Source organism: Primulina tabacum, chromosome 14 (assembly GCF_025594145.1).
Source record: "Primulina tabacum isolate GXHZ01 chromosome 14, ASM2559414v2, whole genome shotgun sequence".
Lineage (NCBI taxonomy): Eukaryota > Viridiplantae > Streptophyta > Magnoliopsida > Lamiales > Gesneriaceae > Primulina > Primulina tabacum.
Genome location: NC_134563.1, coordinates 33,862,409 through 33,888,595, shown reverse-complemented (window position 1 = coordinate 33,888,595; position 26,187 = coordinate 33,862,409). Strand labels below are relative to the sequence as shown.

The window sequence follows — 26,187 nt, the reverse complement described above, 5'->3', positions numbered from 1 at the left end:
CGATATTCAAAATAAAAAGTAATACTCTTAGCATAAAAAGTAATATTTTTTCATGGATGACCCAAATAAGAGATCTGTCTCACAAAATACGACTCGTGAGACCGTTTCACACAAGTTTTTCTCATACCATTTTAGTAAACCCCAAATAAACGCGATTGACATAATATATTGATGATCACGAGATAAATTTTAATCTTATTATTGGAAAATGGCATAGAAAAATCGGTAAGAGTAATAGTTCATAAATTATCTATGACCACATGCAATTTCCACAAATGGATATTAATTGTAATTTTTCTGAAGAAATCGCAATTATTGTTAAAGTTGAAAGAATGGTATTGGAGGAATTTAGCTATTTGTCCAACCAAAAATTCAAAGGATCCATCTGTCTTTTGAAATTTAGCTAATTCTCCACCGGCGTATGATATCCAGCGACAAACATGCATCTCCCACGGCTACTCATTATTGTCTCACTAACTCTCACTCTCTCCTCCGCTACCTCGCCGGCGCACCGCCGCCGCCGCCCTACTCCAAAACAATATGTCGAAATCAAGCGTCCTCTTCCCTTTACCTCCCTGACCCCTTCTTGCACTCTTCCCGTTCTCTCCCACGACTTCGGTAACACCATCGGCCTCCCATCGACATACACCCACTACAACCCTCCCATCAACTGCACCTGGTCACGCGCCGCCATCAACCTGTCCGTAGCTGCAAACGGCACCCAGAAAAACCGTATCGCCGCCGTATGGCTCGGCGCCGTCGAGATTCTCCGCACCAGCACTCCCGAGCCAAGCACCGGAGATTCGTTCTGGATTATTGAAAAGGATGTCACGAAATACTCTTCCCTACTTCGTCAACCCAATCTCACCCTCGCGATTACCCTCCCCAACACCGTTAACGGCATCTTCACTGGCTTTTACCAGCTCAACCTCACTTTCCTCTATTACAGTAACGATACTTCCACTAACGCCGTTAGTTTGCCGTTATCTCTGCTACCAAAAACGGATGAATCCACCATGGAAAAGTCTGAGGAAATCATACGAATCTTGGATGAAAACTATTCCCCCAATGCATATGATAGTCCGGCAGATTTGATAATCCCAATATCTGCCATTGGAGGTGAAGGATTTTGGTTCATAATCGAGAATGGATCGGATGTAAAACAAAAGGAACTTCAAATCCCACTCAACACATACAGGGCAGTTATTGAACTTTACATTTCCTTCCATGCAAATGATGAATTTTGGTATTCAAATCCTCCAGATTCATACATCGAACAGAACAATTTAACAACCGGACGAGGCAATGGGGCGTATAGGGAGGTTTGGGTGAAGATCGATAACAGTACAGTAGGATCAGTGATCCCATTCCCTGTGATCTTCGGTGGAGGGATCAACCCTTTATATTGGAACCCAGTGGTTTCAATTGGAGCTTTTGATTTGCCATCATATGATATTGAGTTGACCCCGTTTCTTGGCATGATTCTTGATGGAAAAGTTCATTTTTTTGGGCTTGGAGTTACGGATGCTCTTTCATTTTGGCTTGTTGATGCCAATTTGCATCTATGGTTGGATGATAACGGGGTTGTGGTGAAGGCAGGGACTGTTGTGTCCACTGCTCCAAGTGTTAGTATTAAGCGAAAATCAAAGTTCAATAAGCTCAATGGGAAGTTTAAGATTAAGGTGAAGAGGAAGAGTGAGTTTTCTGGGTGGGTGAGTTCGAGTTTAGGCAACTTGACTACCAGTGTTTCCGAGAAGTGGAAGTTCAAGAACGAGATACAGTATAAAAAGAAAGGAACTTATAAGGACGTGGAGCAGAAAGTGACGGTGAAGACTGAAGTTGAAGTCGAGTCTTGTGACGGGAGTGATGTCTATAGCACTACGGTAAGACGGAAGTATCCTTTAGAAATAAAGACTTCCAATGTCACTGGATCAGAGGTGGGTAAGTACTCGATTTTATCGGACTTGGAGACCTCTATGGAGGAGAAGAGGTCGAGTGACAGCTTTACGAGTAGTTTGGTTAACACTCAGAAGGCAAATGGGACTATGCATGTGGACTATCGGGTTGTTCTGTCTGGGGCAGCAAATACTTCTCAAAGTTATAGCGTTTCCGATGAATTTGGTTGCTATAGCAGGCAGGTCTCGGCTGCCGATGGATACATTAGTAATGACACGAGGAGTGTTCTATGTGCTTCGTCCTTGTGATGGGGTTGAATGACTTCTTGTGTCGGTGAGATTTCTGCAGGCTGTGTAATAATTTCTCCGAATAAATGGCTCGTACAGTGTATTTTTTACTTGTGATTTATTCGATACCCAGCAATATCTATCAAACACACAAGGCTCTAAATTTCACGATGCCAAGTAATCTATCTACGTGTTGAAAGATTCAAAAAACATCTAATCAAGAGTATATCTTGCCAATAGCAAATAAGGGGTATAGAATCCAAGAATTTAAAAGGAGAAGAATTGACGAGATCGGGCGGTAGCTATATTTTACTTTTTAAGACAAAAATTAATAACTCTTACTGTTGTTTTCGGATTGCTATGGCTAAAAATTCATAAAATTCGACAACAAAGATTGACCTTTAAATATTGTTCCAAATTTTTGCATTAGTTGCCCAAAATTGAAAAATATAACAGGAAAACATACGTAAAATATCAACAAATTTGTTCAAATCGTAGTAGGGGATAGGGTGAACAAAAGCGCTACAAAATTGATTAAATTAACAAGTATTCCCATAAAGGGATGAATAAGAAGAAATATCTAGTCTGTTATCCCAGTTCCAGAGTTCTCCAGATCAATGTCTCCCATCCCTGTATCTTCCTCCTCTTGGCTATCTTCATCTCCGCTAATCTCCTCGTTCTCACGACCAAGCTTAGCCATATGCTCAGCAAGCAGTTTATCCTCTCGTTCGCTCACCTAAATAAAACCAAACAAATTAAACATGTGATGGTGGTCATGATGAATATTTTAATCGAGGTGAAAATTTTGAAAATGTAATAGAATATGCACGTGGAAATATGCTTAGTGTCTATCTAATGTGATTTGGGAAAATCGAAATTCTAATTTGATAGACATGGTAATCCTCACCGCTCTTGGAGCTTCTTTGACAGTAAGTTTTCCTGAGTGTCGCACAATCTCTTCCGTGCAAGCTTCGATTGCCTTGTTAAGTACTGATATACCTTGTTCCTGCAATGAGAAAAGTAAACTAATTTTATTGGCAACTGCTTTTTTAATCATGTCAAATATTAAACCCAAAAAACACGTGTAAGGGAAAAATGGGAATAATGATAACAAGCACCTTAATGTTCACTAATGACAAGACTAGATTTGATGCCATACCCTGGTGATATAAAGCAGTTGCATTGCTATATAGTTAATGCTTACCATAGGATCATGGACATCAATATTGATCTAGAGATCATAGCTTCCCATGCAGAAGGTAATATCAGCGATTAAGCGAAACACATTTGTCAAGTAATTTACCTTGTCAAGAGTCTGGGTGTTAAGGACATATGCTGGAGGAGCAACAAGTTTAATTTTAACAGGGCAATCCTTGTTTCCTGCAGCTTCAGCTTTCCGCATTGCTTCCTGAAGTATTTGGGAGATATCAATAACTCGGTACTTAACACTAAAGAGAGATCCAGTAATGCTAGCAACCAAGATAATTATATTATAAATAAAAAACGCAGTCAGATAATTGATCATGGGAATAACCTTTATGTGCAGAACACCGTCAAATTGAAAACACTTCATCTCAATGTCTGCACGAATTTTTAAAGGCTGCGGTGTCATTCTTCTCCTAATATTTTTAACTAAAGAGTCTTTGACGTCCTCCGATAAAGCAGGAACAACCTTAGTTATCTGCAGCATTTCCAGATGGAAAATAATCATATACATCAGTCTCGTGAAGAAATGAGATTGAAATGAAAACATATACTACCTCTTGTCCGTTAGGTTCGCCTTCTTTTACTTCACGAGTAAGAGAATCAAGAATGGAATCAGGATCATTAACAACTAATTTAAATGCCTGTAATTTAAAATTCAGTAAAATTTTTGTTACAGAATTAAAAACTAAGTTGATGCAAACAAACAGCATATATATTGATTGAACTTCTGAGCATCTCACCTCAAATGCATGACCATGTTTCCTGTATAAAGGCCAGCCCACATGAATATAGAGATCCTGCGACAAATAAAATCATCTTAACAAAGCTCATAATAGAATGTAAAATGAGAATTAAAAATGTCGGTACATATCAGGTAGCACAACAATACAATGGAAGCAAAAAACTTTAAAATGAAGTGTATGAAAAAGTAAATAGGATATAAGAAACATGATTTTAAGGAATAAATCACCGACAATTTTAGCATTAGAACACTGCATAACCAAATTTTACTATTAATCATAACAGCAGAAAAGTGATGCAGGAGAAAACAGGAGCCCACTGATTTCTAATCCCTACAGATGTCAAATTCATGTTCAATTTTCAAACACAATAAACAATAGAAAAAACGTACAGAACTCTATCAAAAGACAATGCAAACACTAATAGAAAACCCAATGATCTCAGACCAATTTGTTTGATGAAAAGATCACAAACTTCTTTTGTAAACACGGCCCCTGGGAAGGCAATGTGAGTCATTTTCTGAAACCCCGGGCAGTATCAGCAAAAAGTTTATGAGTCAGTTGGCACAATGGATGCTCAAAACATTAAAAAGCACAGTGAGACCTTAACAGCTCCACAAGGAACCAACAGTAACCACTATTTAGTTACGTCGACAAAGTCTGAGCTCAAAATTGCACAAAGTTCACCAAGTTGCAATTGGTCGTAAACGAGAATAATAAGATGTAAGGATGTGTTAAACAAAGTGTAGCCAAATCTAGTAAATAGCCTAAAAAGCTTTTCTAGACGAGCTTCCAACTACCCATAACTAGATTCATATAAGTCGTGCACGATCTTTAGCAGGTTCTCGTAGCTTTGTTCATCCCATTAACGATTCCTTTTACAAATTTCACTGTGAAATTCAGCTATGAATAGCTAATTAAAACTATTTCACTGGGATGAAATTTCCACATCCCAGGCAAGCAAAAATCAAGTTATAAAAACAAGCTGTTCAAAGTACTGAATAAACTAACAGACATTCACGAGAATATGCAGTCAATTATATTGAGGGGATTCACGGCTGAAATTTAAAATCTTTGTCGCATTATTAGGGCCGATATTGCATTAAAACCTATTCGGTGGGTATTAAACATGCATAGATAACTATAACAGAAAATGCAAAATATAACTCCCCGATCAATGTTTTTTAGCAAAATAAACACAAAAACTGGTACAAAAGAATTAAAGCATTCCCCAGTGGACTCATTACCAGCATCTAACAAGCACTGAGTTAAAAATCATGTAAAGACGCATTTTTTTCCAAATAAAAAAACAAAAGAACTAAAATGAAAAGAAAACTTCGAAATAATGAATCAACAGATAAAATCAAATTCAGAGAAAACCTCAAGATCAATCTTCATAGTCTCCGCCACATGTCGCATGATGGAATGGACAAGCTTGCTCTTGTTAAATCTCTCCTCGCACGCCTGAATATCCTCTTCGGAAACTCGCCTCTTGCTGAGATCAATATAACCCTTCTCCTTATCAACACGGAGCACCATAACGGGCTCAATTCGGCCCACTTTAATGAGGCTGCTGATACTGCGAATTCGGCGTCGAGAAAGCTCTGAGAATAGAATCATCCCTTCGATGTTGTTGTACTCGAGGAGTGAAACGTACGCGCCGCTGTCAGCCATGCTCTTCACTTGTATCATCACCGCCATGTCGACCTCCGGGTACTTCGCCTCGTACATCCGGCATTCCAGGTTCACCCCGTTCGTAGCCATGGACGGAATTGATCTTAATCGGGTCAGGCCAACTGGGATTCAGGGACTCTTGCGATTTAGGGTTTCCGTTTTCTGGGTTTTTCGCGGAGATGGGAGAGAACTAGATGGATTGTTTTTCTTTTCGTTTCTTTTTTTCTGTAAATAATAGAATATATAGATTATGTAAAGAAAATATTTCGTACCAATAAATTTCATTATTATTAAATATATATATATACATTATTATTATTATTTTAAATATAATCACAGGGGTAATCTCGAAAATATTTTAATCTTAGGTAAAAACTTATGTGACACGGTCTCACAGGTGGTACTTTGTGAGACAGATTTCTTATTTGGGTCATTCATAACAAAATATTATTTTTTATGCTAAAAGTATTACTTTTTATTGTGAATATCGGTAGGATTGACCCGTTTCACAAATAATGATTCGTGAGATCGTCTCACAAGAGGCCTACTCTTAATCTTGATATATATATTAATTTTAAATTTTATCTGTTAATATCAAAGTAGTAAAATTCATTTTGTACATAAAATATTGATAAATTGATAATTATTTATCATAATATAACATTTAAATAAATATAATATATTTAAAAAATAATCAATAAATAAATTAAATACTCTTGAAAATAAAAGTGTGTATCTAATTAAATTTATTAATGATAATTAGACTCACAGGCAATTTATATTAATAATATAATGTATTTTTTCGTTTGATCATGTTTTAGTTTGTCAATTTATAAATGGTTCGTGTATCAATTAAGTCATTTAAATATATCAAAAGTTTATGACCAAAATAAATTTTACTCGATATCAAATGCGGAATTTTATTTAAATTTTTTTGTAATACTATGGAAATTTTATGTAATTAATTAATTTGATGTATGGAGAAAATTGGATCATCTCTCTCTTAACCGATTAATTGCGTTTAACACCGCAACCAAAGAATCTATGTTTGGATCTGTGTGCTAGTGAAAAACACTTGCTCTCTCCCTCCAATATAGACATGTTTATTTGTGTTTTCAAATATATTTTTTAAAAAATAATGAAAAACATATTTTCTAATATTTTTTTTCATTTTACCTTTATTTAACAATAGTTTTAATATTAGTCTCTTGTGAGACGGTCTCATGAATCTTTATCTGTTAGACATGTCAACATTACCGATATTCACAATAAAAAGTTAGGCACAAACTTGTGTGAAACGGTCTCACGGGTCGTACTTTGTGAGACGGATCTCTTATTTGGGTCATCCATGAAAAAATATTAATTTTTATGCTAAAAGTTTTAATTTTTATTGTTAATATCAGTATGGTTGACTCGTCTCACAGATAAAAATTCGTGAGACCGTCTCACAATAGACATATTCAAAAAGTTATACTCTTAGCATAAAAAGTAATATTTTTTCATGGATGACCCAAATAAGATAGCTGTCTCACAAAATACGATCCGTGAGACCGTCTCACACAAGTTTTTGCCTAATTTTAATATCATATAAAAAATTGTTGGGTGTACTAATATATTAATTTAGGCGTCGTTTGGTGTGAAGCTGTAAGTATTATGTTATTTATATATTGATTTATTTAATCTCACGATATTTCGGCATAGTTTGATCAATAAGTTATCATGTTTCATCTCATTCTTTGGTAGTTTTTTTTTTTAAAAAAAGCTACTATAACCTCGTAGGCTCTTGATAAATGTTAGTCAATGGGGAGAAGACATCACTCTATATAAATGGCTTGAATTTAATGAAACCACCATACATAAAATTAAGTATGATAATATTAATTCTCATATTTTGGGGAAAATTGTAGTAGTGAGGAATATTTATAAAGTAAAATGTGAAAATGGATGAGTATTTTTTAAATTCATTACATTATAAAAGGGGATAGATTGGTAAATTTTAATATTAATAAAAACATTAATTCTTTTTTGTAAATATAATCAACATACAAATATATAATATAAATTGCATAAGTGTGTGTAATTAATAAAAAAAAACTTTAATTTGGGTTTACACAAAAAAATTTAAGTTTTAAAGTACTGTGGGGTTTGGGTTTCCGGGTTGAGAATCCATTTAACCCGATCCGAAAATGTCGAATAACCCAAATTTTCTTTTTATATATATATATATATATATATAAATAATTGAAAATATTTTCGTAAAAAAGATCACATCCTTTTGAAACATAAAGGGAGGTGTATTGGTTATAGACTTTTAATGATTTTTATAGAGTTTAAAAGTCTAGAGGTATTCAAACTAGACTTTTATATACTCCATAAAAGTCTAGTGATATTCAATGTAAACTTTTGTAGAATTTTAAAAAGTCATGTGATATTCAAACTTGACTTTTAAAAACTCTACAAAAGTCTATAGGTATTCAAAATGTCAATAAACTTTTAATGACTCTATAGAATACTATTAAGTACAAGAATTATAGCCTAAGGTACAACAATAAAATGTCCAAAAGTCTTTGATTCAACCTAAAGATTTGAATGTACATTTAATTGAGAAATCTCCCAAATTCATTACAAACTTTCATTCTTTTCTCATCTATTTATTTTTTCTTTTATTTGTACTTTTTAAAAACATAATTAAAATTTAATTTTTTTCTTAATTATTATATAACATTTTATTTTTAATTATTTTTTAACTTTAGTTAATCTATATATTCAATTATTGTATAAGCAAATTCATGCCGATACTATACCAAATTTTCCGGTATACCGAACCAAAAAAACCTTACATTTAAAAAAAAATTATAATTTATTTTTTTCAAAAATTATATATTTTAAAATTTTTGTATATTTTTTCGGTATTTCGGTATATACCAAAATTTTCAAATTGGATATCGTTAACGTACCTGAAAAATTCGGTATTGTTACCGTACCGTATCGAAATCTTCGGTATACTTAAAATTCGGTAAATTCAATATTTTTTTGTTATGTTAATCTCGGTATACCGAAAATTCGGTATTTTTTCCCACCCCTAACAGGGCTTGTATTGGCATGTGGTATATTACACAATTTTCTTTGAAGGAAGTGTCAATTTGATGAATTTCAAATTGAACTAGATAATGAAGCTCATGTTGTCTTCATCAGCACAAGTTTATGAAGGTGACGACTTTGATCAGTTATTTAATACTCAAAAACAACAACGAGCAAATGCTAATGCATGGAGGGATATCATAACCAATGAAATGTAGAACGATGTTGATCAAATTGTCAGTAATGATTAGATTTTTTTTATAAAAGACTACTCATTAATTTGATTGTTCTTTTAATAAAATTTTATTATGAACTTATAAAAATATTATTCATTAATATGTTGAATTGACATAAAGAATTGAAATTTTGATTTCAATAAATTGGATAGTTCATTTGTCGTTTTTCACAAATTAAACTGATTTAACTTTTAAGTAAGTAAAATTCATTTAAATTTATAAATAAAAATAATAATTTAAAATTGAAGATGTTATCTATGTCCAATAATTATTTTAAAAAAATTAATAAAAAAATCACAATTATAAACTACAAAATTCACATAATTCTATGAAAAAGTTTACAAAAGTCTACAAAAATCTTGAAAAAAAGTCTATAAAATTTGTTTTACAATTATATGAGATTCCATAAAAGTCAATAAAAATCTATCAACTCCACAAAAGTCCATCATTTAAAAAAAAGTCATTAAAAATCTTTAAAAGTATAGAATGAATGCACCCCCCAAAAATTTTGGGGGTGATATTTTTCGATCTGTTTCTTTTATTTCCTTATTTTTTTTGAGTAACATTTATTTAATTATTAATTATATAAAAATTTAAAACCTAAAAAAACAATGTTCAAAATTTTAGTATAGGAAAACCAACTCGAAAAAAATCATGTTTTGGTACAAACCCGAATCTGAATTGGAAAAACAACTCGATCGACTAGCTGATACCCGAACACAAATGCCCAGCACGATCAAAAAATCTTATTACCAATGAAAAAGTAAAAATTTATTATGACAAAAATATTATTATCACTATTATAGTCTAACACACAAATTTAATCACTCTTAATCATTCTAAACGCTTAGTTTTTTTTATCTTATAATGTTACTTATCTTTAATTTATCTTCATACTATATATCATAAATTTATTATATCCTGCCTTAATAAATAAAAGTACAATTGATTAAAAAAATAGAGAAACAATACTCAATACAAATTTATAGCTGGGATGTATAAAAAGATAAATATTGGGATTGAAGGAGTATATTTTTATTCAAAATGTCAATTAAGTCAATATTTATTAAAATAAGTAATATTTTGTATAAAAAATAATATTTTTTTCATTTTTGACTTAAATGAGAGATATGTCTCACAAAATTGACTCATAAAACTGTATTCACACAATTTTTCTGTGGTACGTAAGGTCCAACAAATCCGACATTTTAAGAAGAATATTCGTTTAAAATAGAAACATATAACTTCTCACGTCATATATCTTTAAGAAATATTACAGATAAAATTTGACAAAATTAAGGTCAAATGAACACAGATCTTCTTCTTCTTTTCATTACAATCTTCTATTTTTCCATGTGACCAATTGCACTCGTGTTTTTTAATTTTATTTTAGTTTTCATAATTTTTTTTTAAAAAAATTAACTTCAGCTTAATATCGTGTTGTTGCAACCTCAAAATTTACAAAAAAATGATTAATTAGCTCTTCCAAGAGTGTTAGAAAAACAATCGAACACATGATGCTTAAATTGATATATAATACAAAATAATTGAATCACGTCATCGTTATTAACTATAACTTTGATAAAATGACAAACACTTGGTTTGATATTCATATCACGACCACCATTAGAACAACATTAAGTGCTTTATAATATTGACTTTCGAAATCAATCCACCTATTTTGTTGTACTAAACGTTATAAAAATGAATTATAATTTAAGATAATTACAATATTTGAAAACTTATGAATTGGAAATCCCAACTTTTTGGTATTTTAGAATTTTTCTTCATCGTTAGAAATATATTAATCAAGTTCGTTTATATTTTAAAATATTGTAGAAGATATTTAGAACCTCATGTTATCCTTTATAAATAAGATATATCAGCTTAGTTTTTATATGATATAAACTTTATTCAAACCAAAATATTTACAATTATACGATGATTTCTTCTCAAATATATTTTCACTCACTGCACTTGTTGTTCTCTCCTCGATTTATTTGGTTTGTTTTGCTTTTCTTTGGATTTTTTTTAATCTAGGATGACTCATTTTATTTAACCTTTTCAAGAAATTGAAAATTCTGTATTTTTTTTCGATTTTGATCATCTATATTGTCAGATTTTATTATAGTTTGTTGTCTTTGTCTCTTTATTTTTTTGCAATTTAAATCATTTTTTTGACGTGACGTTGACATGACAAGCATACAACACTAATGTAGCTGACACTGACGTCTATAGAGTTAACTCAACACTCTAGATAAAAAAAAAAGATTAAAACCGACATACATTGAAATATACATAAATAAGACTGAAAGTTGATAATATCGATGACTAGAATTGCAAACAGATAAATATATAAAACTAAAATTGTAATTTTTCGAAGGAAAAAATACCTCATAGGCTCGATAAATTCATAAAATGTTGAAGATAAGCTTAAGAAACAATAATAATTCTCTTGTCGCGAATCAATTCTGCCCAAATTTATTATAATAAATAATAGTTTTTGTATAAAAAATAATATTTTTTCATGGTGATCTAAATTGGAGATCCGTCTCACAAATTTGACTCGTGAGATCATCTCACAAAAGATTTTTTTCAAGCAACAAACGCTAAATTATATTATGAAACTCAATCTTATATTTGATAACATTTTTTTGTCGAATATGTGGTCTGAAAATCTTATTAAATAGTTAAGAAATGGATATTAAAATGTCACCCAAACACTCGTAAATCGCATCTGCCGACGGGTTCAGATCGGGCCAAAGGACAAGGAATTGCACGAGAAATGAGCGACACTATTTATCATATTTAAAACAAAAGAAAGATGAATTAAAAGCCTAGTTGCCCAACTTGCGTCTCAACTTGCAAATAATTCCTTAAATCTAAACTGAATCCAACATTAAATAATTGATAAAAATAATAATATTACTGCTGGAAAAGAAATCGAAATGTCGAAGAAAATAGTTCATAATGACAAGTTGGGTTATATATCGTACACCAAATTGGTTGTTAATTTCAAGTTGGAGAACAAGCTGGTGAATGATTCTTCGTATTTGAATCCTGCACTACGCCTCCTTCTAATTACATTATCAACTTGAGAACTCACGTGTAACGATCTCACATGTTAATTTTACGAGACATATATTCTATTTAGATTATTCGTGAAAATATTATTTTTTTATGCCAGAAGTATGATTTTTTTTAAAATGTAAATATATGTATAAAAGACTCGTCGCACGAATAAAGATCCGTGAGACCGTCTCACGAGAAGCATGTTCATTATTAAATACAATTTATATATTCGTATCAAATTCAAATGGATTCGAATTCAATATTTATTCTTATCATTTTATAAGTTATTATTATATATGTAAAATAAAAAACAAGTTGACAACTCCATTGAAGATGAAGAATCACTGGCATCGTTCGACTCAATAGTTAAATGATGTATGGCACAGTAGTAAACATTAAACGAAATAAAGTTATATAATTAATTAATATATCATCTTTAGAATCGAAATATCAACACATCGATCATAAATTTATGAATAAGTCTCTTGTGATACGATTCACGAATCTTTATCTGAGACGGATCATCCATATCGATATTCACAATAAAAATTAATAATTTTTCATGGATGACCCAAATAAAAGATCCATCTCATAAAATACGACTCGTGATATCGTCTCGTACAAGTTTTTACCTAAATTAATATGTTTGAAAATTTCAATAGAGGAAGGTCGGTCTATGCTTTTGCAACTTGAAATTTCTACACGCATTGCACTCGAATCCAGCTTGAAATTAGAAGATAATGTTTTTAATATTATTCTTCATTCATAAAGAGATATTCACGCGACTATATTTTATTTAATTTTAATAAAATTTAGAATCCTAAATTAATTTAAATTATAATCTTTATGGCGTCGGAAGATTCTAGACAAATACGTAAACAATTTGTTTTATTAGTTAATTTATAGGTAGAATACAACTTAGTATATTATTTAAAATAAATTAACAAAAACGCATATTCTACGATTTTATGCATGCTCGATCCGGTTATTTCTTTTGTTTGTATTGAAAGAAAATAATTTATTTCATATTAATTTATATCATCATCATATCTTTATCTTTAATAATAATAAAAAATCTTGAAACAAATAATAAAAAAAACATGGAACAATATAGTTTAATGAAGTGCACCAAAACAAACTATATATATTGTGATCGAATAATAAGAATACAAAATTCATGACTGTGGAAAAATATAGATTTAATAAATCCCATTACATAAAAAAATAACTCTATATGTTTGATTTGATAAATCTAAATTTTTTTAATTAAAAATTTATATATTCAAATTTAAAAATCAATATCACAAGAATATTCTTAACTTGTATATTTTTGAAAGAAGTACACTGCACAAAAATTCTAAATAAAAAATAGGTATTTTGTGAGACGATATGACGAATCTTTATTTGTGAGACGGGTCAACCCTGCTGCTGATATTCACAATAAAAAGTAATATTTTTTTCATTGATAACCCAAATAAGATATTAGTTTCACAAAATACGATCCGTGAGACCGTCCCACACAAGTTTTTGCCCTACATTAAATATATCAAACCTAATTATTGCCAATAAAGTTAGCTGAAATTTAATCTAATCAATATATATTAAATTCATGATCTACAACGTGCATTGGATTAATAAAATTTTAAAAAGATATAATTATACAAAAGTCGAAAAAATTTACTCATTTTTGGCCAAATTTTCTGAGATTTGAGCCAACGACCGCAGATTGCACCTCACAATTGTATCAACAAACGCACAAGTTTCTTCTCTGGTGTTCCCTTGTGGAACATCCACAACGTATGATTCTACAACCACCGTCCCACCACTTCCTCCGCCGACGCCCAGCTGATACGGCGGCGCTGCATGGAGTGTGGTAACGGAGCGATAATTGTGCAAGCGGTGATCACCGCCTACTACGCTGAAACTCAACACGTGCTTCTCATCGTCCAAGATTTCCAGCCTCTCCGTGCTACACACCGCCGGGAGACCGGACACAACCCGAACCTCCCGGAGCGTGCCCACTTCACCGTGGCCGAGGATGACGTCGCAGCTCTTGAGGAAGTGCTTGTACGCTTGCGGTTTGTCGAAGCGGCGGACGACTGACCACACGGTGTTCACGGGCGCATGGATCTTCTGGACCACGGTGGAGCAGCTCTGGTTGGAACCCACAGCTTTCATGTGGTGTTGCGAAGCGTTTTCCGGCAGCGGAACCTCGCTGGAAACAGGCGAAACCCATGTGAGCTTCGGGGCGGCGCAGGCTGATCCGGAGGTGGTGTGATTTATGTGGTTGATTCTTTGAAACTGAAGAGAGGAAGGCATTTCTGGATCTTTAGTTCAACTGCTGAAACGTTCTCTCCGATAATTTTCTTGATGGAAAAAAGTAGTTGAAATGAATGGAAAATATGAATAGATAGATACAGATATAAATACACAGTCTTGTGTATTAAAAAAAAATCTGATTAATTAAAGTTTGAAGTTAAAATCTTTGTCAAGTTGTAGTATTTTGGATTTAATCTCAGAAGCTTACGAAAGGAGTGAGCAGATGATAGAGCAAGTTGGCGGACAAGTTGGAACGGAAACACTTTTGGACTCGGCGAATTCCAAACTGCCCCCCGAAGTAGCCTAAAATTACGTGATCCACCGGGCACTTCGTTTATCCTTCCATAAACAAATAAATATAAAATATATAGTAATTTCCTTTTTTTATAATTATTATTAATATTTTAAAATGCGACTAGAGCCATTGCAACAAAACTGGCTATAATTTAAATTTATCAACTTGAGAATTTCCTTTATATTTATCATTACTTTGCTAGCTTAAATTGATTAGGAATCCTTTTTTGTAATATTGAAAGGAGCAAATCCGGGCTAATTGTAATTAGACAATATATGCATATGTCGGTGAGTCGAATTTCGTATGATTTCGAATTGATAGCCGAAATCGTCAGTTAATAGCTTTCTTTCAAAAAAAAAAAATTAAAATAAAAAATGAACGAGGATAACAAAAATTTTGCGAGAGCTAATAAAAGGATGTATTGAACTGAATCGAATCGAATATTAATAAAAGTTTAATGCTCAAATTAAGTATATTTGTGTTCGAGCTCGATTCGAATATCGAAATTTTTTTATTTTTTGACTCGAGTTCGCTATGAAATGAAGTTCGAGTGTGGCTTGAAATTTTTAAACCTATTCATGAGCGGTTCAAACAGCGCGCAGATCTAGAAGTCGACTTCCGTGGCTGCCTACTATAGACGATTTTCGTGGACGATTTTCGTTCACTTTTTCGATGATAGTCATTTTTAGTCATCACTTCAGTTACGACAACTCTAAAAAAAAACATCAATGATACTCTCAAAAAAAACTTGTATATTAGATTACGCGACTTTCTTGAGTTTATAGATCACTATTTATTTAATTTAATTTATCGATGTGAGACACGATAACATTGAGATATTAAAGTAGATATTTTTATTTTACCAATTTATCGAGTTTATAATTATAATGATATGTAAGTATTTTAGATAATTTTTTTATGATTACCTCTGAACACAAATTTCTTTTATCATAATCAATTATATAACAATTTAAATAAAAACGCGAATTTAATTTCCCAGGAAAAAAAAAAAGAAAAAGAAAGCAAAATTAGAGAACTTCGAGACGAAGAAAGTGGATTAGCACGCAAAGACGGGAATTTTCCCAAGCCAGATGAATAAAATATTAAAATGGTTTTCATTTATTATATACAATTTGCCAACTTGTTGAGGCTGTAAATTTTGAGAAATAAAATATTAAAGATGTTTTAATTTATTATACATACAACTTGTCAACTTGTTAAGGTTGTAAATTTTGACTTTATTCTTTCACAGTCAACCTAGTTTAATTATTTAACAATACCCAATTATATAATATATAATCAATATTTTTTACATGTTTGATCAAATTTATAGATTTTATTAAATAGTTTATACTATATAATATATTTGCAAAAACGTGGAAAATCAATTGGCACAAAGCAAACAAGCCCCTGATTAGTATGTAATAATATATTGATGAATTCATTAATGTGGCTCATTGTATTAATGAATATATATAATATATATAATAATAAAATAAAATATTTCTTAAAATAGAAAACTTGGAATTTACCTAGTAAAGTTATGATAAGGTAACATCCAAGTTATTGATCAAGTTGGGAAGTTGCATTCAAACTTTTGTGAACATGCTTTTGTTAATCTGTATTGTGGTCCAATTCATATGTAAATGTTCCCTATATTTATGCATAATAATATGTGCCCCTTTTCAATAGTGAGAAGGCAAGTAATTTTAATCATGATTATTAACACATAATCATGATTAATTATTATATGGCAAAAAATTTGTTTTTTGATGTATAAAAATTTTGGAATAACATTATCATAAATAAGATATATCAGAAAATTCAAATATTCAAAATAAACCAACGAGCACCATCAACAACTCAAACACATAAACAAGTGTCGGCTAGATACAATCACAATATAAATAATCCAAAATATCATAGAACAGACAATACTCGACAGTAACATAATATGATCCTCAAAATATTCCAAACACATCATGAAGCTACTCAGGATATATCCTGATAAAAGTACAACTCCATAATATAATATATATGTTATGTGAGAGAGGACATCACGAAAAAGTTATAAATACAACTGAACCCCTCTCAAATGTTTCCTGATGCTTCATCTTGAGCACTTGAAGTCGAACCACACCACCTATCATGTTCACACACAAAAGACATGACAACTCTATCTCGGTGGTCAGAACCACCAGTACAAGACATCAAGAAATCACGAAGCATGTCATATAAATAAAATAATGATATGCATGAATACAATTAATGAATATATACAAGATATCATGAGTCAAATGATCGATAATCATCAATCATACATAATATGCTCGAGCTAGTCCATATCTTAGTGGATCGTGTCTAGGATATGACTTCACTCTCGATACCAACAATTAACTAAGCCGTACCGAATCGAGTATGTCCAAAATATCCAAGACATAATATATTATCATATTTAAACCGAAATATAAACGGATATCAATGACAAAAACTCAATATTATATATTCAATAATATCGATGTGCATAATTAAAATAAAAAATACGTGTGGACGAGAAATAAAATTATTTTATTTTGCACATCGATTAACATATAATATCATATAAATCAACAATTAACAAATAAATCATACATATGATTATCACATGTCTCTATCAAACATCTCTATCAAACATCGTGAAAATAATTGATCTTTATGCACCTACCACATCTCAAGATTAGCACTTATATAGAAATTGTAGAAGAATTTAAAAACAAATTGTACAAAGTCGATCCACTAAGAATCTCACGTACTTAACTTTAATATGCATCCGACTTCCTTGGAACACATCACTAATTTCTTGTCATCTGATCAAGTCGAGTTTCTGTTTCTGTTTCTGTTTCCTAAAAGTTGGTGGATGGTGATGCGCGTGTTATTATATTACCAACTAAAGAAACATAATGAACCAATGGAAGTATTAGCCTTTTTCTTGGCCCTTCAAAGCATTTCCGATCACTTTGATCTTTTTAAATTTTGGTTCTTTCCAACAGGCAAAATGTTGGATCATGACATTCGGTTGCTATTCTTAACCTCAGTATAAAACTAGCTTAATACTAGAGAAAATGACATCTTTATCCCTCAAGAAAAGGGAAATGTCAGGCAGTTTCGACAAAATGATGCAAAATGTAACAGTAGGTGCATCTCCAGCATCGGAAAAACAATTGTATATCGATCGCTCAAATCTTTTCTCAATTCCTACTACTACATATCTTATGCCTTTTAACTCAGAATGACCACAACACACTTCATATCACCAAATCCGAGTCCAAATCCAAAAGTAGATCAGTCAACATGAAGTTATAATCCTCCTGTCTACCTGTTCCCAAGAAATCCAATCCATAACAAGTTTCATGCTGCATGTTAGGCGAACCAGAATGCCATTTGGCCTCAAAACAATACTGCAACTGGTGTGACGAATCTTCATGGTGGACACTGCCATTTGCAACAAGCTCAGTCTGAGATCCATTTTCAATCCAATGCCCTGAAGCATGGTTAGGGACAGAGTCCAAATGGGCAAGAGGCTTGTCAGCTTCAAAAATTTCGTCCGTTCCTCCCTCTCTCACTGATTCTTGATTTGGTTCTTCTTCCTCTACTTCCTCCATCAGCGCTGCCACTTCCGTGCTTGCCTCACACCCCTCAGAGATGACACAACTTTCATGGCCGGAAGCTGAACCCATGGGAGACGGAGAGAACTCCTGGCCATCATTTTTATGAGCCAGAAAGTTAAAGCGAGCACAAGGGCCGTACATAGCCAATGCAGCTTCATCATAAGCCAGAGCAGCTTCTTTCGATGTACTAAAAGTTCCCAACCACAGCCTGCTTCCACGACGTGGCTCCCTAATCTCTGCCACCCACTTTCCCCATGTCCTTTGCCTGACGCCTCTGTAATGGCAACGATTATTTTGAGGACCACCTTTACCTTTCATACACCCTTTCTTTGATCCCTTGGCAGGAGCTTTACGCACCGGCTTCGCGCTTGTTTCGAGAGAGTCAAGCTTATCATTGTATTCCTTCCATTTAGCAAGAGTCTCAGCTACACTTTTGGATCTGTCCTTCCTGCTTCTTGATTTCTTTTGCTTCGTGAAATCCATAGGTCGAGAGACTGGGCCAGAAATTTGATTTGATGCACTCGTATTTGTTTCTGTGCTCCAAGAAGAAAGCTATAAAAATATAAGTTTCACAGTTTCTATAATATATATCGCAATCTACAGAATAGTGGAATTAAAAGCTTGCAGAATAGCCATGAACAAAGCAAGGCAGATAAATGAGTGAATTTCATAACACGAAACCGTTAACATACACGGTGAAATATGCATTTATGACAAGGTTTAACGAATATGAAGAGACATATCTTTCGCACGTCAATCAATATTTCAATAAATTCTAAAAAAACATCAAGTGGATGTATGTATATATATATGTAACTCGAAAGGGTCGATTCCTATGACCTAAAGGAAAGGGAAATCACAAATATTAACAATTAAAAAGATATTCCGTTCTTCTTCACACACACAAAAACAAGAGATATTCCACTGAGTACATGAGTGTCAGTGTGTGAAAACTCAACCTAAAATCAAGAAAGAGGAAAACAAAGCAAGCCTTCTTCAATTTACATCTTACCCCCGAAACTAAAAGGACTCCATGGCAATCCCAGCGGTTGATTTATGAAATTGGAATGACAAAATCACCCAAAAAATTTAAAATAACCATGCGCAATCACATAAAATCCAGACAATCACAAGCACAAGCTAAACAGGGTAAAAATTCACCCAAACAAGAAATGCCAGAAAAGCTGACAAAAATCCGAAAAATACAATAAACTGGGATCTAATCAGCGTACCTTTCAACACACACGAGAAAGATTGCCCTCCGTTGGACTCAAACCCGATTTCCCTTTTCTGCAATTTTTTGAGCTATCGCAATGTTCGATTGAGGTTGAAGTGAAGTAAACCTTCATTACGTCAGAGAGAATGGGATATTTATAGAATGAGGGGCCGAAAATTTCCTTAGACGTGGCGATTATGTCGAGTGAAGCTTCCCGAAGCCACACGTTTTTGTCTTTGAATTTGACTAAGTCAACGGTTTTGCTTTCTTGGGGGCTAAGCAACTTCTCCTTTTGTCTCTCTTGTTTTTGTACCATGTCCAAAAACTTTAGACTCTAATCTAATTAACCAAACAATCCAGGAATGGAAAACACAAATAAAATTCAATTATTTGGGACAATTAAGTGTGTTTAATATCAACTTCTTAAATTTAAATAAGATATCGAATTCAATCAAATATAACAAATTTTTTTTAATTTTTAAATAGTTCTCTTGTAAGATAGTCTCACGAATCTTTATCTGTGAGACGAGTCAACTTTACTGATATTCACAATAAAAAACAATATTCTTAGCATAAAAGTAATACTTTTTTATGGATGATTCAAATAAGAGATCTGTCTCATAAAATACGATCCGTGAGGCCGTTTCACCCAAGTTTTTACCTTAATTTTTAGGTGTCATGACTTGTCGGAACATAAAATCTCAAGATTGAACATACCGTAAATTGATGTGATCATCGACAAAACCACTAGTTTGTTAGTAGACTTCTGGATCGATTTTTTTTAAAATGAAATTAAAGTAATACTTGAAAATGAATAGCGAATGGAGTTTTGGTATCGTCCCATTTTAAAATTTCAGTTGAAAATTGACCTGGAAGTCGAACGATTGGTATATTATTTTTCCTCCTACCGCTCACGTTGTCTCATACTTCCGCCACCGCTTCAGCCTCAGCCTCTCAGTCCTCGTCTGCCACCAATACGGCGTGCTCCGCCATTCACGCCCATCACTCCGAACTCTCTCTCTCTCATTCTCCTCATCCCTCAACTTTAGTCCAGCATAGCCAAGACCAACTTACCACTTCACCAAACCTTGTTCGGCAGCTGCACTTCGCTTTTCTTACTTGGGTGTGCCGGAAAGTTTGAATCTTTCATCCATTATGTGAGTAATTTTCGGGTTCTGGAGATAGGGTTTCTGAGTTCAGGGGTTTTGATTCGGGTGTTCAATTTAGGGATTTGTATTTTGATAGGTCGATTGGGATTTATTTTGTGCAGTTTTTGTTGTGTTTATGATAAGTTATTTTTATATGTATTTTTGCTGGTCCCTCGACAAAGCGGATTTTTTTTTAAAATTGGCTCTCAAGTAGTTTATCCCGTGATGTTTTGGTTAGATATCTGTATTAATTTATTTTGATTTTGTGACATGAGAATTTATAGCAAGCAATGTTCTAGAAATCTGTAATCAGTCAGATTATTTCCCTGTTACAGATAACTCGTGGATAAGTGTCAATTTAAAAGAAAAAGACGCCATATCTAATATGGTCTGCGATTTTACTTTGACCATAGTCGGTAGAGTTCAGCCTACCGCGAGAGCATTACCGTCTATCTCTGAGGGATTACCGTCGAATTGGATCCAATGACCACCATTTTCCTTTTTCTTTTTCTATGTGAATCAAGCGTGAACCTCACGTGTTTGAGTCAATGATGACTATTAGATCTGCAGTTACGATATTACACCTCAGTGTTTCAAATTAACATACAGTATATTGTCACATCTGATGAATATAAACGGTGTTGATATTTCTACCATGTGCGTGTTAGGTTTTTTTTTTTGGTTTTCATTATTGTGAAATATAAGGGTACTGCATTTAATTAAGCAGGAAAGCTGTAGAGATGCAGCAACCAGGTCCAATATTTCCAGTCATGCAGTCATTTCCCCCTACCAATATCACCACCGAACAGATTCAGAAGGTATTTCTTATTTTCCGTTGAAATTTTTTAGGGCCATTGCAAAGATCTAAAATAGTCATTTTTATTCATTGGTGACCTTTTGGTTTTGGTGGGAAAAGACACACTTGTTAATTATATTGCCTATGACTGTAGGTAGTTTAGATTTCCAATAGTTTGTTCCTTGCAAGAGCAAAAAGCATTTTCTAATCTTTCTTAGTATCTCATAGTAAGTTAATATCGTCTATAACCAGTAATTGTCCAACTAACTATTGTTAAATGTTCATTTGTATTATGATGATTAATCTCTTTCCAAAGTTTTCTAATACAGCAACTTCTAAGATATAATTTTCTAATGAAATAATCAATAAAATAGTGGAAACTTGATTCCGTTGTGTCAAATTTAAAAGATCAAGGCTCTGAACATCTGACAGTCGAATTGATCAATTAATACATTGAATACAGTTTTCTAGCTTTATAAATGAATTTTACCTTTTTGGAGCCATTCATGCGGTGGCATGGTTAAGATTAATAGAAATAAGTTGCCTTGTTCGATGCCTTGCTGATCTTTGGACTTGTGGTGAAGTTGTCATTAAAATAACTTGGTGCTTGATTTTGTTTTTAGTGAATCTTCCATAAAATATGGATAACTCATATGAATATGTTTCATCATACTTTAACTTTCTGTTTGTGAAATTTTTTCATGATTTGCATTTTGACATGCAATGTTGTTGCCAACTGTTGATGCAGTACCTTGATGAGAACAAGAAGTTGATATTGGCGATATTGGACAATCAAAATCTTGGCAAACTTGCCGAGTGTGCCCAGTAAGCGTGTTATCTTTTTCTGTTTGTCTTTGCATTCGTGGATGGCAAGTGTATTTACGCATTTTCTTATCTGCAATTTTCATCATCAAGCATTGCATTTGATTTTTATTTTCTGCTGTATAGTTAGAATCTTAGTGATCACAATTCAACTGTCTTATCTTGGATATGAAATTTTCATTCTTTCTCTGCATTTGTTTGTGCATCTGAAAATTCTTTCGTGTGCACATGGCTGTTAGAACTGGCATTATGCTTCTGTATGGCTTTCTTAAATGAAACTTCTTAGAGGAGTTGTATGCCCGACAAATTTGCTATTGCTTCTTGGTTTTTTGACAACCGAGTGCTTATATTTTTAACATCAGAACAACTTTTGATTCAATATTATCTTGATGATCAGGTATCAGGCTCAACTTCAAAAGAATTTAATGTATTTGGCCGCAATTGCTGATGCACAACCTCAGACATCAGCAATGCCTCCTCCGGTATCCTAGTCTGCTCGATGCAAATTTACTTATGGCATTATAGACCTCTCTCTAATTTATACTCTGGCTTGTGCAGATGACTCCGCATCCTGCTATGCAACAGGGCGCATTTTACATGCCACATCCTCAAGCTGCAGCCATGGCTCAGCAAGCAGGTATTTTCCCCACACGAGCACCATTTAATTCACCACACCCAATGCAAGATCTGCGGCAGCAATTGCCACAACCACCTCCCCACCTGCATTCCACACAAGCATACGCTGGAGCCATCAATGGTATGCACCCAGCACAAACTGAAGCCGATCTCGGAGTTGGCCGCAGCATTCCATCTTCAAAATATGGTCCAACTGATACACGTGGAGTAAATAAGCAAGATAAACTTGACACGGGTGCCACAACCAGATCTGATGTCAAAAGAAGCTCAAATGTAGCACATGGTAGTTCTCATGGACCGGAAGCCAAGTAAAGGGATCAAGAAATTTGTAAGCTGTGTCGCATGTAGTTCTTGATAGTAAGGTTCTGTTCTAGAGCTATTGTTTTCTAGGGTTGCTGTGCTGTAGTCGGATTCTTGCTGTAAGTAGAGGAAGAAGCTCTTGTCGTAATTTGTTTTATATCTACTGAGGATGATGATGTTTGTTCCAGCACAAAGATTTTGTGTTCATCGATAATAGTCTCCCTGCACTCTTTTACTGTATCATGTACTTATTAGGGTCCTTCATACATGGACCATGGTTGATCGGATGCAAGGAATTGAAATTTATTGGATGCAAAATGTGTTGCGCTCTTAATTCTGTCGTTTTTTTGATGTTCGGAACGCATCCAACGTGTTTGTTGTCCACACTGCTTCCACCTCGACCCGCAGGTGAGGTGAGGTCCTAGTATCATGGGCCATTGCACATCCTGAATCACGAAGACTAGAGTACTTAGCATGTCTTGTACAGTTTATGTTGTGTGGTCTGGTCGTTATTCAAAGTTGTTCGAGGGTGTTACGGCTTCTATTGATGTCTTATCTATGTATCCACGTGATTCTCGTTTTAATGTATTTGAGTCAAGATTAAACTTCACCTGGGTATGCTCAGTATTTTTTTTTTTAAAATTTCTTTGATATCCAAATAATTATTTACTGGAAAAAGAAAAGGTAAAAGAAACACCAACGCATATACAACGGTATATTAAGAATACGCTCGACAATCTAAAACTAGCACAACTAGATTCTTTTGTATCCACATACTACGTATCAAAGAGGCATTTCAAAAAAATTTGTATTAAATGTCGTCTCTCCGTATAATCGAAGGGCCAGGAGGAATCATGGTTTCATCTTTACCTTGTGAGCTACTTTCTTCTGCTATTAAAGAAAGATGCCTCCCTGGACTATTGTAGATCGCCTTCGAATTGGCATGCGATGGAGGAGAAGGGCTGTTACAAAACGGGGAATTCTGTCCAGACCTGAACTCAAATTCTCCATCCTCGCGAGGCAACAGGGAGATAGGCAGCGCGTCGACCCGTTTCCTGCAAAACTTGTTCTCTACAACATCATAAGAGTTCCCGGTTCTCACTTCTTGAGCTAGAGAGCACCAACAACAAAAAAGCCAGAGAGCACTATCTGCGGCTGTTGGATTACCACAACTAGAATTGTATGGAGGAAGATTGAATCTCTTTCTCATCTGAGTTCTCCAAAAACCACCATAGAGTAACCCAAATATACAAAGGAAAATTCCCGTGATGCCTAAGGCGGCTCTTACTGTCTCGTTATCTATGTTAATGGCTGCAAGATGGAAAATCCAAAAGGGAGCCAAGCAGAACAGAAGAAAAGTTGCAATGTGAACATACATGTTGCCAAACCCGAGTCTCTCCATGTTCCATCCAAACGCGCAGAAACTACAGAATAATGATAAGTAAGCTAAAGAAATGTCATCCCAAAAATCAAGAACTCTGCCGCTCCATTGGGATCGAGTCTCAACAGTTCTTTCTACATCTCTCAGTGCAAATGAGAATTGTTTTTCGAAAGAACTTCTCAACTGATTCTGTCCAGTACTATCATCAGTTGTAACCATAATTTGCCATTCTTCATCTATATCAGACTCGTTTCTTTACCGAGAGGGCTAAGAGTGGTATAAATCCCGGCAAATGCAGATGCGCCAATTGCAACAGATTAACATAATACGACCCCTATAGGTGGGCGTTCAACCTCTTGGATCCCAAGTTAAGGCCACACAGTGCATATTGAGCAAAACAGTTGATATTGAGAAGAAAAACCACCACCATCATTTGCATCCATTCGTTCGGTTTATAGGTGCCATTCTTGCAGTAAACTTTTCGTAGCTTCAAAACATCTTCTGACTCCCATCTTATTAGTAATGCAAAGTGATAAATTCGTTTAGGGTGTTGGTATAAACACATGATGGTGAATAAGGCGTTCAGAATTTGGTTACTGACTTCAAACAAGGCGTCCCTCTGTGATTTTTTTGGGAGTGAGTGGTTTAACATTCCCGTCATGACCATGAAAAGAATTGCCCCAGAAACAGCAACACAGACTATCCAGATAAAAAGGGCATATTCAAGGGATTCTTTATCCATTCTTTCCAGATTCTCCAAAGGCAGTTCCAATCAAATTTTCAAGAAAATAAGTTGTTAAAGCGTTGACGAATATGCAGATTGTTAGATGAAGGCACAGCTCGTGAAACTTCGTCTTTTTCCTCAGCAAACCATTGAAATTTTACAGATGGTGAAGCCAAATTACCAAATTTAAGGAAGTTCATCCTTTTGGAAAGAGCAGTAAAACCATCATAGGATCAATTTTTCGTATTTTCGTCACTTACAAGACCTCTTTGTGAAGTGGAGACGTGCAGAGGTATGTGGCCCTCAGAATTATCACCTGTTGCCATCTTACTTTCTCAAGCAAAATGTTCTAAATTCAAGGAAAATTAATAAAGTCGGGAAAACATTCTTAATCTCTTTTCCCTTTGAAAAAAATTGGGAAAGCTGCCTATATCGAGCTACCAATAAATTCGGAAATAAAGAAAATATTTCAGTTTCTAAATTGGAAAAAGCTACGACCTTGGTTACACCATAAACAACAGAGCAAGCAGTAATAGCAAATTTCAGACTAGCTAATCATTACACGCCATACCCATAAACAAAAATTCAAACAGATTCCAAACCATAATATATTAAGCTCGAGCAAAATATACAAAAGCAATAAGTAACATAAACAAATATACAAATTCTCAAAAGATATCAAAATAAACTCACAGCAGATGGCAAGGATGA

General features: G+C 33.7%; 5 protein-coding genes and 1 pseudogene across 6 annotated transcripts; 2 read left to right on the top strand and 4 right to left on the bottom strand.

Moving 5' to 3' along the window:
- The first annotated feature begins 326 nt into the window (after positions 1–326).
- LOC142523687 (peptide-N4-(N-acetyl-beta-glucosaminyl)asparagine amidase A-like) lies at positions 327–2,583 on the top strand. The gene is made up of 2 exons (XM_075627415.1): positions 327–2,225; positions 2,474–2,583. The coding sequence occupies exon 1, from the start codon at positions 441–443 to the stop codon at positions 2,202–2,204; it is 1,764 nt and encodes a 587-aa protein (XP_075483530.1). The 5' UTR covers positions 327–440; the 3' UTR covers positions 2,205–2,225; positions 2,474–2,583.
- A 30-nt stretch (positions 2,584–2,613) lies between these two features.
- On the bottom strand, positions 2,614–6,024 carry LOC142523688 (eukaryotic translation initiation factor 2 subunit alpha homolog). Its single transcript, XM_075627416.1, has 7 exons — positions 5,510–6,024; positions 4,130–4,186; positions 3,944–4,030; positions 3,718–3,864; positions 3,487–3,591; positions 3,091–3,189; positions 2,614–2,919 (listed from the first exon to the last, which is right to left on the bottom strand). Exons 1-7 carry the CDS (start codon positions 5,891–5,893, stop codon positions 2,764–2,766), a joined length of 1,035 nt encoding a protein of 344 aa, XP_075483531.1. The 5' UTR covers positions 5,894–6,024; the 3' UTR covers positions 2,614–2,763.
- Positions 6,025–13,704: 7,680 nt separating this feature from the next.
- On the bottom strand, positions 13,705–14,604 carry LOC142524477 (abscisic acid receptor PYL4-like). Its single transcript, XM_075628487.1, has one exon. It carries the CDS (start codon positions 14,509–14,511, stop codon positions 13,870–13,872), a length of 642 nt encoding a protein of 213 aa, XP_075484602.1. The 5' UTR covers positions 14,512–14,604; the 3' UTR covers positions 13,705–13,869.
- A 3,295-nt stretch (positions 14,605–17,899) lies between these two features.
- LOC142525509 (uncharacterized) lies at positions 17,900–19,906 on the bottom strand. Its single transcript, XM_075629826.1, has 2 exons — positions 19,686–19,906; positions 17,900–18,986 (listed from the first exon to the last, which is right to left on the bottom strand). The coding sequence occupies exon 2, from the start codon at positions 18,934–18,936 to the stop codon at positions 18,091–18,093; it is 846 nt and encodes a 281-aa protein (XP_075485941.1). The 5' UTR covers positions 18,937–18,986; positions 19,686–19,906; the 3' UTR covers positions 17,900–18,090.
- A 569-nt stretch (positions 19,907–20,475) lies between these two features.
- Positions 20,476–26,046, top strand: LOC142524374 (GRF1-interacting factor 3-like). Of its 2 annotated transcripts, none has more exons than XM_075628333.1 (5): positions 20,476–20,826; positions 21,542–21,635; positions 22,362–22,438; positions 22,833–22,917; positions 22,994–26,046. In XM_075628333.1, the coding sequence occupies exons 2-5, from the start codon at positions 21,558–21,560 to the stop codon at positions 23,381–23,383; spliced, it is 630 nt and encodes a 209-aa protein (XP_075484448.1). In that variant the 5' UTR covers positions 20,476–20,826; positions 21,542–21,557; the 3' UTR covers positions 23,384–26,046. The 2 variants fall into 2 exon arrangements, with proteins under 2 accessions (XP_075484448.1, XP_075484447.1); XM_075628332.1 differs by having other exon boundaries at positions 20,479–20,826; positions 21,545–21,635.
- On the bottom strand, positions 24,052–25,676 carry LOC142524373 (uncharacterized; annotated as a pseudogene).
- Positions 26,047–26,187: the final 141 nt, after the last annotated feature.

Excerpts from the sequence above, each read along its gene's own strand:
- LOC142523687 (XM_075627415.1), top strand. The coding sequence starts at position 441 with ATGCATCTCCCACGGCTACTCATTATTGTCTCACTAACTCTCACTCTC.
- LOC142523688 (XM_075627416.1), bottom strand. The coding sequence starts at position 5,893 with ATGGCTACGAACGGGGTGAACCTGGAATGCCGGATGTACGAGGCGAAG. Across the intron at positions 4,187-5,509 it reads CTATGAAGATTGATCTTGAG|GATCTCTATATTCATGTGGG; the intron begins GTTTTCTCTGAA and ends TATTTGTCGCAG. Across the intron at positions 3,592-3,717 it reads ACGGTGTTCTGCACATAAAG|GAAGCAATGCGGAAAGCTGA; the intron begins GTTATTCCCATG and ends CAAATACTTCAG.
- LOC142524477 (XM_075628487.1), bottom strand. The coding sequence starts at position 14,511 with ATGCCTTCCTCTCTTCAGTTTCAAAGAATCAACCACATAAATCACACC.
- LOC142525509 (XM_075629826.1), bottom strand. The coding sequence starts at position 18,936 with ATGGATTTCACGAAGCAAAAGAAATCAAGAAGCAGGAAGGACAGATCC.
- LOC142524374 (XM_075628332.1), top strand. Across the intron at positions 21,636-22,361 it reads CCACCGAACAGATTCAGAAG|TACCTTGATGAGAACAAGAA; the intron begins GTATTTCTTATT and ends CTGTTGATGCAG. Across the intron at positions 22,439-22,832 it reads AAACTTGCCGAGTGTGCCCA|GTATCAGGCTCAACTTCAAA; the intron begins GTAAGCGTGTTA and ends CTTGATGATCAG.